At 47.9% G+C, this 14,181-nt stretch overlaps 1 protein-coding gene across 6 annotated transcripts in view; it reads right to left on the minus strand.

The window, feature by feature from the left end:
* Positions 1–14,181, minus strand: part of LOC146176305 (calpain-B-like) — a 97,215-nt gene that overhangs the window by 52,875 nt on the left and 30,159 nt on the right. The window contains exon 1 of one of the 6 annotated variants that reach the window (XM_084582643.1): positions 4,019–5,385. The exons of the other annotated variants lie outside the window; for them this stretch is intronic. Within the exon in view, the coding sequence (XP_084438769.1) occupies positions 4,019–4,063 (45 nt within the window). The 5' untranslated portion in view covers positions 4,064–5,385. Of the gene's footprint in view, positions 1–4,018; positions 5,386–14,181 lie in introns of those variants that run through there. 6 annotated transcript variants of the gene reach the window in all.

Here is a 14,181-nt window from a genome sequence, read left to right on the forward strand (position 1 = left end):
AATACACCATCTCTTTCTTGGAATAATCGGGCGCAGCACACGGAATATCGAAGGTATACCTAGAGGGGCAGCTCCAGAAAACAAAAAGGAAAACAACCACTTAGTGATCACGAAATAAAAAAGAAAGAAGCGGCCACAGGACCACGTGATGCGTATAATGCGAGATGTGACAGAAGCGCTGATTAACGCCAAAAAACGAGCGCATGATTGTGCACTACTACGTGGTTGGGTGAATTGCATGAGAGTGATGACAGCAAGGGCTCCGACCGTAAAGGATGGCGATTCGGTTACCAGCTAGACTAACACTATAGTGTAGATACTTTCTGCAACTGTTAATTTATTTTGAAACTTTCCTTCTTTTTTTTGCTCAAACTGAAGCAGAACGGCGTGGGACAAAAGATGAGCGCCTGATCTCTCTATAGAAGCCCGCGAGAAGGGGCTGGAAAGCTATATATCAAGATACCTTTAACTACATTCATTTACCACGTGTCCTAAAATATACCTTGGCTAAGCATGAAATATACTATATAGCACAATGGAGGTATAAGGCCGCCCTGCAAGAATTACTGGACGCCGTTTCTCTTGGTTATAGCGTCGCTGCAGTGTGGTTACCCCGAAGATCGACCCCCGTCACAAAAACTCCCTGTGGGATGTCCGTTGCGACAAAAACTAGGCGAGAAGCTTTACACACTGGATACCACACCCTCGATACTACACATCGGTTCTTACTTACTCCATCGCAAACACATATATGCACTAACCGGCATCTCGTAATGACACGTGTCACGGATTAAAAAGATACAAAAAGGGATTTGTTTGATTTATACGGCTTAACGAGAGACGCCGCAGTGGATTACTCCTGTAACTACGACCGCTTGGGGTTCTTTGACGTGCACTGACATCGCATAGAACACGGGCGCATTGTTTTTCGCCTCCGTCGAGAAAGACGCAGACCATACTATACGTCTGTTGTTCGGTCCCGTGCTGTAAACGAACGGCAGAGAGGCGTTCTTTGTCAATTCCTGGAATTGGTTTGCTTTAGTTTATGGGGTTCAACGTCCCAAAACCAGTCAGGCTATGAGAGAAGTCGTAGTGGAGGGCTCCGGGAGCTTTGCTTTTCGCCTTCAAAAAGCGGTCGCAGCGGCCAGGATTCAATCATTTGATCCCCAACCAACCCTTGGGTACAGCAATCGAACGCCCTAACCACTGCGCCACCACGGCTAGCCCTTTCTAGAAACTGACGAAGAGGAATCGGAGTATGGATAGCTCGGAACAGGTTTATGTATACTGCCTTTTTGTACAGCATGCAGTGTACGAAAACAGGAGCGCGATAAGCTTGGCTCTTCGAGAAGACTTTGGATTTCGCTAAGCGATACCGGAACGGGGCGTATTCGACATGCCGTAAGAGAGGATTTTTTTTTCTTTTTTTTTTTCTGAGCTAGCGGCCAGGCGTTTGTCTTTTGTGAAATTGTCGACGTAACCTATGTGTTATTTACTTCTACATGTCAACGAAGTACCCGCTAATTTCATCAGCTGACTCGATCTATACAATCCCTCAACGACTAAAGAAATATATATATTCACAGAAACTGATTGGTTCGTTATAGCTTTGAGTTCAAAATTACGAGTAACGTTTCACTCAGCCTGTGCCGGCAGCCCGGAGAGTTGGCGAAAATAGCACTCGAAATCGGGCGGCGACTGAAATTTTATATCAGCTAGACGCTGATGTCGCAGGAAATCATAAACTCAAGTGACGCTTCGTCGGCCAGTGCATGTGTACGCGTAGCTAAAGGAGATAGGCGAGTGCCTAACACCGACACTCCCATACCCTAAACAATGTCATTCACGACATATGATTAGAGCATGACAACTGCAGCAGCATCAGTATCCCCCCCCCCCCTTTTTTTTTTCGGTCTCTGCATACGTCCGCAGTTAAGATCCGTCACAACCTGACAGACTCAGATATATCCAAACATACTTGGAAGCTCGATTTTACTTGTACGCATAATTGCCAAACCAAGAGGACGATACCACAGTTTGCATAAGTTTGGAGTAGATACCGACACTTGTCCTAAACTAAAACACCAGTTCTGCAGTGACCCGTTGCGGGTGCGGTTGGTGCTTCATCAGGCAGAACTGCACGCTGATCTCCAAACTCGAAAAAAAGTTGACGGTGGTATGCTTTACAGAGACCTGTAGGCAATTTGTGGGAGTAATTACTATTGGGTACCTAGACAGCTTGAACCCAACAGGCTTCCTCCAGAGCTTCGCTGCTGGTAATGAAGAAAATCGTCGTATATATATATATATAGCCTGGGGTGAAATGCCGGCGAAGGCCAATGAAATTTGGGATATATTGCCCCAGGGTGAATGCAAGGCGAATAGTTCTTACTTTTGCAAGCTCTCCTATAACAGTTCGAGGCACGAGGAGAGAGAGAGAGAGAGAGAGTAAGAGGGAAACCGCAACGACGTGCGGCAGTTAGGGACAATTGTCCGCCGTGATTTAAGGGGCCGCCTTACTTCCCAGGTTCGCTGTCACCAGTCAAATGGGCGCGGGCGAAAAAGAAAAAAAAAAAAAAACGGAGATACCGACAAGCGTCTACTGCCGCCGCGAGTTCATCGCTGCTGTCTGTTGCCATACCCGAGGGCATTCTTCGCAAGCACGTCATTCTGTCATCGGCATCACTGTCTGCGTCTGTCATAAAAACCACGCGAAAGCTGTGGCAACATATGAAGGCTACCGCATTTCAGAAAAGCATTCCGCTGCGACTGGCCGCGCTCTAGCCCATGCATGAACAAACAACAAAATAACAGAAAAATAAATAGGGGGAACCACACGGACGATGTTTATTTTTTACGTTTTAATTGCATTCTTGATTTTTCAAAATGTTTATACAGAGATACTTAGCATCAGTAAACATTGGCTTTCCATTCTGGGCAGTTTGGCGCCCTTGGGCGCATTTTTTCTTTATTCAATTATTTCAATTAATTGACCAATTACACACTATGTTTTCTTCATTGGGATCATCAAGCATTGGCTTTTCATTCTGAGTATTTTGGCCCCATTGAACCTTCTCATTCTTTTTTTCTTTTTTTCGAATAAAGAGGAAATGGGATGAGCTTTCCGAGTTGATTGCGCTATAGACTCGTACAATTAGAAAGATTGCGGCAGGCAGCAAAGCAAACATACGGCCTCAGGAAGAATCCGACACCGAGAACAACCACGGGGCGAACGCCCGGCAGGCCGACGCCGGCCGGCAATCAATAATTACCCCTCAGCTTGGTCACATCACCGTAATGGTGGGCCTGATGTAAACAGACGTATACACCCGCTCAGCAAAGAACAAGAGAGCGAACGCATCTTCAACGTCACTGCGGGGTAAACAAGCGCTTTGTGAGAATGAAGCGCACATCCTTCTACTGTATCTCCGGCCCTCTTGCTCGAGCACGGCACAAACACAATCGCACGCGCAGTACAGGAAACGCTCGAGACGCGCTGACGGGATGAAACGAAGCATGCAGTTCCGTCGGAAAGCGCAGCCGCAAAGTAGCGCATGAGTATACAAACACACGCACGGCCTCTGCAGGATATCCTACTGCCCCTTACCCGTGCCCAACATGCCTACCTCGGTAGAAGCGCACAGGGTTGTGGAGACTAGCCAACGTTAGCCAATTACAAATGGAATAAAAACCACCGCTCGCAGCCAAAAGCGATCAGTGTTAGCAATCACGACAATTATATATTATAGGCATTGGTGACTGGCCAATCATATATGGTGATTCTTTTGCGCTTCGCATATTCGTCCCCCGTTAACTGCTATGCCATAGCGAAAGTCACGCCACGTCTTTTCATACACATTGCTTTATGAGACACATAAAATGCAAGGCCCTTTGATCATGGCTAAAATAAACTATAGCGCAGCTGGAGTTTGCAGTCATTGACCACACTTAACGAGAGGCAACGCTGTGAGCCAATACACGAGAGGAACGGTTCCACAAGGCTTGTATATAAGCTCACCTTTTTCATCAGTGTCTTGCGCCGCCACATATCGGAGAACGTCATCGTGGGACTTGGGGAACAGCGATGCTCCTCAGGCGCTAGCAGTCGTCAAAGGCCGGAGTCGTAAATTCTCGGCGCGCGACGACCTTCGATCTCTTGACGGACGTTAAAATGACGTTAAGTTGTACAGGTCGGCCACAGAGTCGACGGAACGTATGTCCGGGAGAGCGAAGCCCCAGCAGTTGACTCCAGAGACGCGTATAAATGCGGAACAAGCAGACTTGATGTTGCTGAGTCAAGCCGGGAATCGCTGACAAGCAACGAGCCCAAAGTCGAAGACGCTACCAGGTCCAAATGATCAAGACTAGTAATATTCCGGAATTGTATGAAGGGTAACTATATATAGTGTAAGGGTAACCATCCACCTGCGATATTCTGATGCTCCCTAACAAGCACCTTTCAAACGGCGCAGGAAATCTATCCGGGAAAGTCCAGCGATGTGCAGTTCTTATATGAAGTGGAGCTGCAACGCGCAGCTGCTTTTCGAGGTGTACGGGTAAACAAGAAACTTTCAAACTTATCTACACGGCTGCTACAGACGCAGACTAAGCAGGAACGAGCTTTGAGCTTGAAAAGATACACACGAGCTGAATCAACGTGCCAGTGCACTTCGCGCAGCTTTGGAGAAAAGCCTCCGAGAGGGAAGGAGAGGACGAAGATCAAAAAGAAACGCAGAAGCCCATACGGGTCGACCTGGAGCCGCGGTCGGACAACGCCCAATCGACGGGCTCTGAGTCGACCGGCAGCCCGGAACAGTCGGAACTCACGTCTGAAACTGACGTGCGTATGAGCTAGGCGACGGTGAGGACCACGAAACTATATAGCAGCGACAACTATACTAACCTAAAAGTTTGCTAGAAGTAGTAGGAAAACTTCCAGACGACTCACGAGCGCCGCTTCCGAAGAGCGCAACAGGTGCTCTCCACGGCTCAAGAAGCGTGGAGCGATCCCGAGCGCGTCAATTCGCCGACTCGGAAACGCCGATGTTTTGACGAACTTCTATCTTGGAGAACACAAACACCGACACAAACCGGAGGGCCGCAGACTTCGGGACGGCTTCGACGACGAACAGCGCCGAGCGAAAAGATCGGCGACGTCTCAACGAACTACCATGCGGCGCGAAACCAACTAAAGTGGCACACACACAATACACCCTCCTTTTATAGAGGAGACCGCGCGGCGGGGTCACTCGGAGTTCGGACCCCGCGCTCCTCCGGGGCCCAAGCACACACTCACAAATACACAACTATGTGCTTTGGCGCAACAGGCAGCAACTATCCACCACTTCTCCCGCCTTGCGCTGACGGCGGAAACTGCGCTCCGTTCGCGCACATAAACTGAGCTTTTCTTTTTTTCGTCGAGTACGCAGAGAGGAAGGAAAGCGCGGGGGTTCTCCTAGGCGACGAACCCGGCGTTGCCGGGAGGTCTTTCCCTCCCCTCGTTCCCCTCCCCCCTCCCTTAGCGTCGCCGACGGAACGGCAGGATGCGGCGACGGCACAGCTATCGCCTCCAACGAAAGCTCCCACCCTCTATTTTTACCGCTAAGGCAGGCAATATGTTCGGCGCGTAAGAGGCGGCAGCAGCACTCATCCCATGTTTTTCTCTTTCCCTCTCCTCACTTTCCCTTTTACCAAGCTAATGTACACGCGGGGAACTAGGCCTCTGCCATTCACGACCCTTACCCTCCTCCCCGCCCCGTGTCTGTGACCTCGAAGATGTGGTGGAAAACAGAACCTGCCCGCTAATGAACACAGTCAGAGCGAGTCTCCACTTAGCGCGGAATGCTTGCGGCCCAATGCTTTTAAGTGAATGACCGCGGCAGCCGCGGGAATGTGTTTTTTTCCACTTCTTTTAACGGTGAAACCGCGGCGTCGAAGCGGGCGGGTTACAAAAGCGGGCTTTCTGTCTTTTTCTTTTATTTTCTTTTTGAGCAACCTGTTTTGCTCGCGATGCCTGTTGCTTTCAGGAAACGACTTCCGTGCTTCCCCGAGACCTCGAGAAGAGTGCCATTCAAAACCGGAACAAAGTTATGTGTTATCCACCACTGCGCCGAAGAAAGAGCAAATCAGCGCCGCAAGCGGTCGTGCACAAGTCACACACACAGATGGTTGTACGGGTATAACAAACGTATAGAGAAAGTGATAGCCGAAACTATAACAACGTGCTGAAAATGAACACTTGGGCCATGCACATTAGTTAGCGCCGTTGCCTTTGTTAAGCTTGCTTTGAAAAAAAAAAAAAGAAAGAAAGAAAAAAAAAGTGAAATACATGACTGTGCGCCGCTGTGATATGATCATAATTCCCGTGGCAAGTACGAAAACGTGAGCGTCTTCTGCGACACAACCCACGCCTCTCAGACCATATATCTGTCTGGACAGTTCCTCTCGCAGCGAAATCAAGTGATTATGCAACAAGGCAGACAAAATAGTAGATGCTAACGAATGAAAACCAGTCGCCTGCTTGCAATAAGTGAACAAAGCACTGTAAATATTGAAAAACGGTAACCTGAGGACAAGCCCATCCTATTCTTGCTTTTAGTAAAATCGTTAAAAAAAAAAAAGAAACTAATTTATTGCTGAAGCCTCCGACTTTTACTGAATCTCGTGACGCATGTATTGAAAAGGACTCCGCGATCAGCGTCAGGCCGTTAATAGCGGTGTACTGTAGCCTCAGAGATCCGCGTTAGAAACCGCGTAGACATCATCGCAGCTCGCGAGAATGGCCGGTGGTAGGGATAGTATTTCCTTATTCTATGGGGGAAGGGGGGGGTGGGGGGATTTTACATCTTATAAAAACCCCATGTCCTTGTGTTGCCGCCCATCAGGCTTAGAAAAGTCAGGGCTAGAACGGTTTCATTTCGTATTCATTCCGCCCGGCCACTTACTAAACGTGGTGCACTGCAGACAGAGCGCAGTACTACTACACGGCGTTAGGCGAAAGACGTGGGCGCACCGCTGCCTCCTCTCTACTCCATTACTCCATCCATGTGTTACTTCTTAGGAAAGACGGAAAAGTCAGGTCTACAATACTACAATTTCAGTTTATTTTACTTAACTGAAACTAAACTGGATGCCTCCGCGGTCGCCAATATGTCGAAGTCAGAGCAGCTGGTTGTGTGCGAATGGAATATAATCGCAATAATAATAATAATAATAATAATAATAATAATAATAATAATAATAATAATAATAATAATAATAATAATAATAATAATAATAATAATAATAATAATAATAATAATAATAATAATAATAATAATAATAATAATAATAACGGTATTATACATACACCAATGTCGCTGTGCAACCATTATTCATTATATCTGCGTGCGCACACGTCTGCGCGTAGTAAATATAGGCGATTAGTGTGAATTAGATTAGCGCACCTACCAACGTGAAACATTAACTGGTGCGTCGCCAAACACAGGTCAGTGATCCGTCCGGTCGAGCTCGACAGAGGGCAACCTCCGCGGCGGCTGTGGAACGCTACACACCTGTGCTCGTCTCCACCGCGATATGTGGGCGAGGGTCGGTGCATCATTAGCGGGGGCACACGGCGCCGACGGGAAGGTGTGAATAAATAATTTCGAAGCGTCCGCAGTTGTAAGGGAGCCAAGTCCGACTGCGCGTGACCGAGGTCACCCATGCCGCCGCGCGCCGCACCGCACGCGCGGTAGCAAATAAGCGTTGTCTCGAAACCCGACAACGATCCCGGCGGAGTGTCGCTCATACGGGGCAAGCTCGGAGTAGCTTGAGTCAGGCACTGTGACACGCCATTCAGGTGTCACTCGGAGCCTTGTAACTTTGTTGGATTACTCGTGATCCCTGCTAAAGAAACGACTGAGCGGCAGGTACAAGCCTTTTTATTTTTAGCAAATAAAGGTTTACCACTGTCACGGTCACGGCTAAGACTGGTTCACTCTTCACGGAATATACTTTGAACCTAATAGAACGCGTAGGCTTTCGTTCGTTAAAGAGCAGAGGGAGGGGGCACCGGACGCATGTTGCGACAAACATACTGTCTTTCTGTCGAAAAAGAGTTGATGCTTCAGTCGGAAGCATGCGGTGCGAGTCAAAGAGGAAAGGTTCTGTGTGTTCTATCTTGGGCTAATGATGGATGATAGCATATAAATGCACAATAACTACAAAGAAGTCATCCGCCGTCTTTTGCGTTGTCTTTCACGAAGAAGGAAAACAAACACCCGGGGCGACTTGACGCTCTTGGTGTGTTTCCTTTTGAGCTTTGAAATTCTGCCGGAGACGAATAGTTAAATCCGTTTCTGCCTACTGCAGACAGTCACCAGATATTTGCCGTTTAGACAGTGTTGCTGAACAGAAACTGAACAGAAAAAAGGGACGCAATCGTCATTCATGCAGAAAATAAATACGTTCACCTCCGAACGAACACTGCCACGAATTAGTGCGAATAAGTCCCGACACACACTCACTTAACACAATTGCCATAACTACCCCAAACGTCGAAAATTCGAGCAGGACGTTGAGACTTGCTTTAAATAAAGCGCTATTTAAAAGTTCTAGTCAGAGCTAGCGTACAGCCGCATTAGGAACGCGCTAACTCACGCCAATAAACACATACCCTTGCGATTCTGTAATGAGGCCATCAGAAAATAAAATGAACGTCGAAAAGAAAATAATTTAGCATACTCACGTCACGGTTCGTTCCAGGGAAAAAAAAAAAGAAAAGACTGCGGCTAAAGTTTACGTTGCGAAAGCTGCCTCCCCCCCCCCCCTCCCCCCTCTTCCACGATTCCAAGAAGCTAGACACCTGCACGCAATGGTCTCAGGCTGCTGAAATCGAGAGCCAACCAACGGCCTTGAGTTCGGTAACCCCCGCCGTATACCGGTCTTAACGCAAGCACTCTATGTTTCTAGAGCTAAGCACTTATACAATGAATCACAAAGCCCTTCACAAAACTGAAACATTGTGAACTACTCTCACTGAAAGAAAATTAGGAAAAGAACGCCGAAGAGGCCTGCCAAGGCTAAAGGACAAAGTCTGCGGGACCTTGCACGCTAACGATGGGGGGAAGGCTAAGTGGCGACGTTTGGCATGTTTGCGAAACAGAATGGCCTTTACCCAACCACTTCGAAAGCAGTAAACCTTTCTCCAAGGAAAAGGCGAGGAAGAAGCGATTGTGAAATGGAGCAGCCGGGTCGTGCTGGCCGCGAAACGTCACATCTTGAGCACTGCATGCACCAACGTAACAGGGGCCACCGTACTGGCATACTATGAAGCAAGGCGAAACACCACATCGCATGTCTGATCGGCTTCGCGCCCCGTGCTCTGGACTGCACCATTGAAGCTGGGCATTGTACGACAAAACCGCGCCCATGACGTCATTCGAACGGAAATGAGAAGCTTCAGTGTCCTGTTTTCACGCGTTTCGCAGTTATTTCATTTACGCGCGCTCTCACCAGCGGCAATTGTGAGACTCGATCTGTCACCACGGTATCGTACACACCTTTCTTGCCATCCAAGGCGCGAGAGAAGTCTGGTCGCTGAAGTGTGTACGCCCCATTACAGCGGCCGCGGCTGTGAATACACGCCGACTGTTCTCGGTATGAAAGCAGTAACAGCGTTGCCCAATACGTTTTTTTTGTTAGACAGAAAGCATGAACAAATAAAGACTAGAAAGTTGGCAGTGAAGTGGGCCTACGAAATGCGTGTGTTCGCACTGTGTAAAATATTCTGCGTGAAATATTAAGCATCCTAAGCGGGGCCACCCTAAAATGAAACGAGCAAATAAATGACAAAAAGTCGTTAGGACACGCAAACTGCGTACGACAGAGCGACCAAAATCGCAAGACAAGCAAACTGCCCAACTTTAAGTAGCCTCCTAAAAAAATTTGGAGCACGCTTATTAAGCTTCGCCTTCAAGAGTGGAACGCGATAGCGTTATTGTACCTCGTCGAGAAAACTTATTAAACGCAAGGGTATTGGGGCATCCTCGCACCGGTACCCGCGCGGCCCGAAGGGGAGAAGCGGGTGAGCGAAGATAGTGATCTAAAGGAAGGAAAGACGCTTGATTCTACAACCCGTGAGGGTGCACGGCAAAACGTCAGGGGCGAGTGGCGCGCCACGTGTCGGGGCAGCGCCGCACATTGCGAGGAGGGGTTCTTCTCTGTTTGCCTGCCGCAAGATGGCTCTGCATGTGCGCAGAGCGCAGAAGAAATGTAGCGGAAACGTACTTCGCTACTCGTGTAGCTGCGACTTCGGTAAGTAACAGCTCATAATTACCGATATACACCGCAGTATAACGTTCTACGGCACGTTTCTAAGGCAACACCGCATTCACTAGAAGCGCTTTTGTACCGCTTTCAAGCATCGAACTCGTGGCTGAGTGGTAGCGTCTCCTTCTCACACTCCGGAGACCCTGGTTCGATTCCCACCCAGCCCATCTTGGAAGTTGCTTTTTATTTATGAAGTGCATGCCGGGATTTATCGCTCACGGCCAACGCCGCCGACGACACCTGCTTTTCTGCGACACGAGCTCCTTAACGCTACCGCGTTAAAACAAATAATCCACACATTGAGAAGGAAAGCGAACGTACGGCCTGGACACATTAGCGTCGATACACGCTCAATGATCTCCGAGAAGGTATACGCGCCTACCATCTATAGCGATCACTGGCCTCACGCCTATAAACCGCCCAACAAGTTCGTGTACAGCGACGAGTCATCACCGCACATAAAGACTATAAGCGTCACGAAAAATGCAGAAAGCATCGATAAATTTTCACCCGCTTCGAGCAAACCTGCGACCCGCATCCCACACTTTACCTGCGCCGGAAAGCAAAACCAACGCTCATTATCTTCTTTTTCAAAAGAAAAAACTACGCTAGAAACAGAGCCTACGCATACACTACACCCCACACACACACAGATCCGGGCATCAAAGCGAGAACATCAGCGCTGTTTTCAAGTTGTTCAGAGACGCGAGTGACTTCAACCCGCTCCGCTTGAGTCACCGCGCTCCGCCAGACCAGACCGTGCAGGTCGCTAAATATTTTCCTTTGAGCCGGGCCGCACGCACGGTCTTGGGCAACGCCCGCCTGTCGCCCCCGTCAACGTGTGTTCTTCACACCTCTTCTTCTTGTGCGGTTTATTTCGTGGTATTAGGATTTACCGTTCTTTGCCTATCTTTTTTTTTTTTTTCGCCATTGTCTGTCATGTTCCCTGCTCCAAAACCCACGAAGCACGCGAGCGCGGGGTTCACGTCCCTAAAATTGGCTCACTCACGTTCGCCCGCGCTAACGCCCAGAGAGTGTACGGGTGTAGGGGTCGGCGGCATTCACTTCGCGGCGCTTGCGCAAGGGGTCGCTGCCGCCGCTGGCCCGAGGGATTGTGGGAGAAACCGCTAAGTGACGGGGAGGGGTTGTGTGTGTGTGTGTGTGTGCGCGTGTGTGTGTGGGGGGGGGGGGGGGGGGGGGCATAGAATATGCTCCCGCGGTTTGAATAACGAGAGGCAGAAAACGTTCTCACTAAAACAAATGCTGTAAAAACACGTCCGAAAAAAAAAAAGAAAAATACCCGAAGGAGGGGAGGCAGAATGGAAAGAGGACGATCCAGCGAAATCGTACATATTGCATAGTTCCTCAGTGGGAAGCATTTCATGAAAACAAACAGTGTACGACAAAAAAATTGCCGAACGTAGTTTCTCTCGGAGCAGTATATTTTATAAAAATAAACAGTGTACGAAAAAAAAATGCCGAACAAAAACCCAACCCACTCTTATGAAACGAACAAAACGGAACAGCGTGTTGCGCGATCTTTAAGTGCGGTGCTTTCGCCATTGTGAAGCAAAGCAATTAGTCACTTCCCCGGGTACCTTTAAAGCGCCGACGGCTTTCCTTCTTTCCTGGAACGCGCCCTGTTTGTGTTCACGACAATGCGCTTGAAAAGAACAGTATGAGGAGGAAAAAACAAAAAGAAAGCGGAAAGAAGGAACGGGATGACGGAGTTTGTGTTCGTCGACAAACGGTAAAAGCTTCCCACGCTGAGCTTGCTGCTCCACTTGTTCAGTTCAGACGTTGCGAAGCGTTGTTTATGCAGCCTACAGATTTCATCGCACTACGCTCGGCGGTGGATATTAATGCCTCGCAAACAGCAGGTCGTCGAATTTTTCAATAATTGTGCGGCGCACACAAAGGATATATGACAGGCAAGTCGCTTTCAACGCTCATTCGTTATCAGTCTGAGGACGACCGACGATGCATCACTATAGGTAAGACTACTGCATGTCAATCTGTTTCACGACTGAAAGTTCAAAACTCTTAAGCTCTCCGCATCTAAGGGCCTTCTAAGGCCTATTTTGCGGTTTGGCTCCAGTTTGCTAATTCTCCTTGCGCGTATATACGGAAGGCTCCCGCTCCCAAATCGGCCATGTCACGTGGTCGTGTGACGTCAGACAACCCTACGACCAATCAGCTGGCTGGCCATGCCAGCTACCACAAGCCAGAACCATGCCCGTGATTTTTCGCTCAACGCTGGAAACGCCTACGCTGTATTTCTGGACAACGGAGTCTTTAACGCTGCCGTGTTAAAATGACGTTACGAAATCCGCAATATATGTATAGTTAACCATTCGACTGGCTGATGAGGGGATTTGTTGTCCTTGCCTAACTCTTCCTCCGCTTTGTAAAGCAGACGCTATTTGCTATTGCAATGGTGACCCGTTGCTTCGGACTGCGTCGGAAATGTGTGTTATAAAATGGGGGCGACCGAGAGAAATTGTACATAAATTACTCATTTGTTCCCGCATACACCAATTCGGCCCTCGGTGGCCGCTTTTCGATGGAGGCGAAAAGGAAGGCGCCCGTGTGCTGTGCGATGTCAGTGCACGTTAAAGAACCCCAGGTGGTCGAAATTTCCGGAGTCCTCCAACTCGGCGTCTCTCATAGCCAGAGTCGCTTTGGGACGTTAAACCCCACAAACCAAACCAAGCCAAACCAAACTAATTCGGCCATTACTTTCTTCACATTCCAGGGCAATCAAAACAACGTGCATTCATGCAAAATTGTTTTAATATTTCTGTATTGCACGTAGTGTAGGTGAGTGCTTCTCGAAGCGAATGGTTTGACATTATAAACCATTCTACTAGACAGTTCAGGTATATACTTCGTTTTCCAAGCAACACGCACGGGTTTCAAGAGATGGTTGTGATTAGATGAATTTGCGTCATACTTGTGTAAGTTATCATCTCGCGACCGTCCACATCGCCACCCATTACCCGTCTTTGTTTTCCCTCTCCCAATTCAGAAGTGGGGATCTGCGGGCTAGAGGATCATTAATAAGTTCAACTTCTCTGCCTTTCATCGTACATCTCTTATAAGTGAACACATGCTCTCAATGATATAGATGCAGATACCAATGCATACAGAGATTTTCTACTTAGAGAATTTTCCCTCTTGAAGTATCTTGACGGGTAAAATTTGCAACGATTTTCGACGCCGTAACTGAAAATTCCCTAAATTACAAACCACTTTTCCCTGTAGCAGCTTGAAAACACCACCGCCATGCTAGCTGTAGTGGTCCATGTGTATTAATCGAGCTCCCTAAACTCCGTAAATATTCTTATCTCGGCAAATGTTACCCCTCAAATTCCCCAACACAAAGGTCAAACTTCCAAAGCGGAAGATCGCTGAAAATTTGACGAAAAGGGAATTCTCACGGAATTTCAAATATTTTTGACAACCGAGACTGCCTCACTGTTTCCCAGCTAATGACGAGTCTTGAAACCGCGGCAAGGAAAAAAAAAAAAAAAAATAACGGGCCCGACACATGAACTCTGGGTCTATTTTAAAATTTTCGGTTACGGCACGCCCATAAAAACATATATGAAAGTCGAGCAGAGAACAAATTATAGGCACACGCTCTGGACCTCAGACGGCCGCAATTAAAGCCACCCTATGCAGTGCGGAGGGGACGTGGGTGGACCATACATGGCAAAATTACTTTAGAACAGTAATTAAATTACATTACTAATTACTTTGCTGAAAATATCAGAGAAGTAATTAAATTACATTACTCATTACTGCTCCCCAAAAGTAATGAAATTACATTACAAATATTTCTACTGAGTAATTCAATTACTTTGAAAT

This window comes from Amblyomma maculatum, chromosome 10 (assembly GCF_055883805.1).
Source record: "Amblyomma maculatum isolate TAMU_Amacu chromosome 10, ASM5588380v1, whole genome shotgun sequence".
Classification (NCBI taxonomy): Eukaryota; Metazoa; Arthropoda; class Arachnida; order Ixodida; family Ixodidae; genus Amblyomma; species Amblyomma maculatum.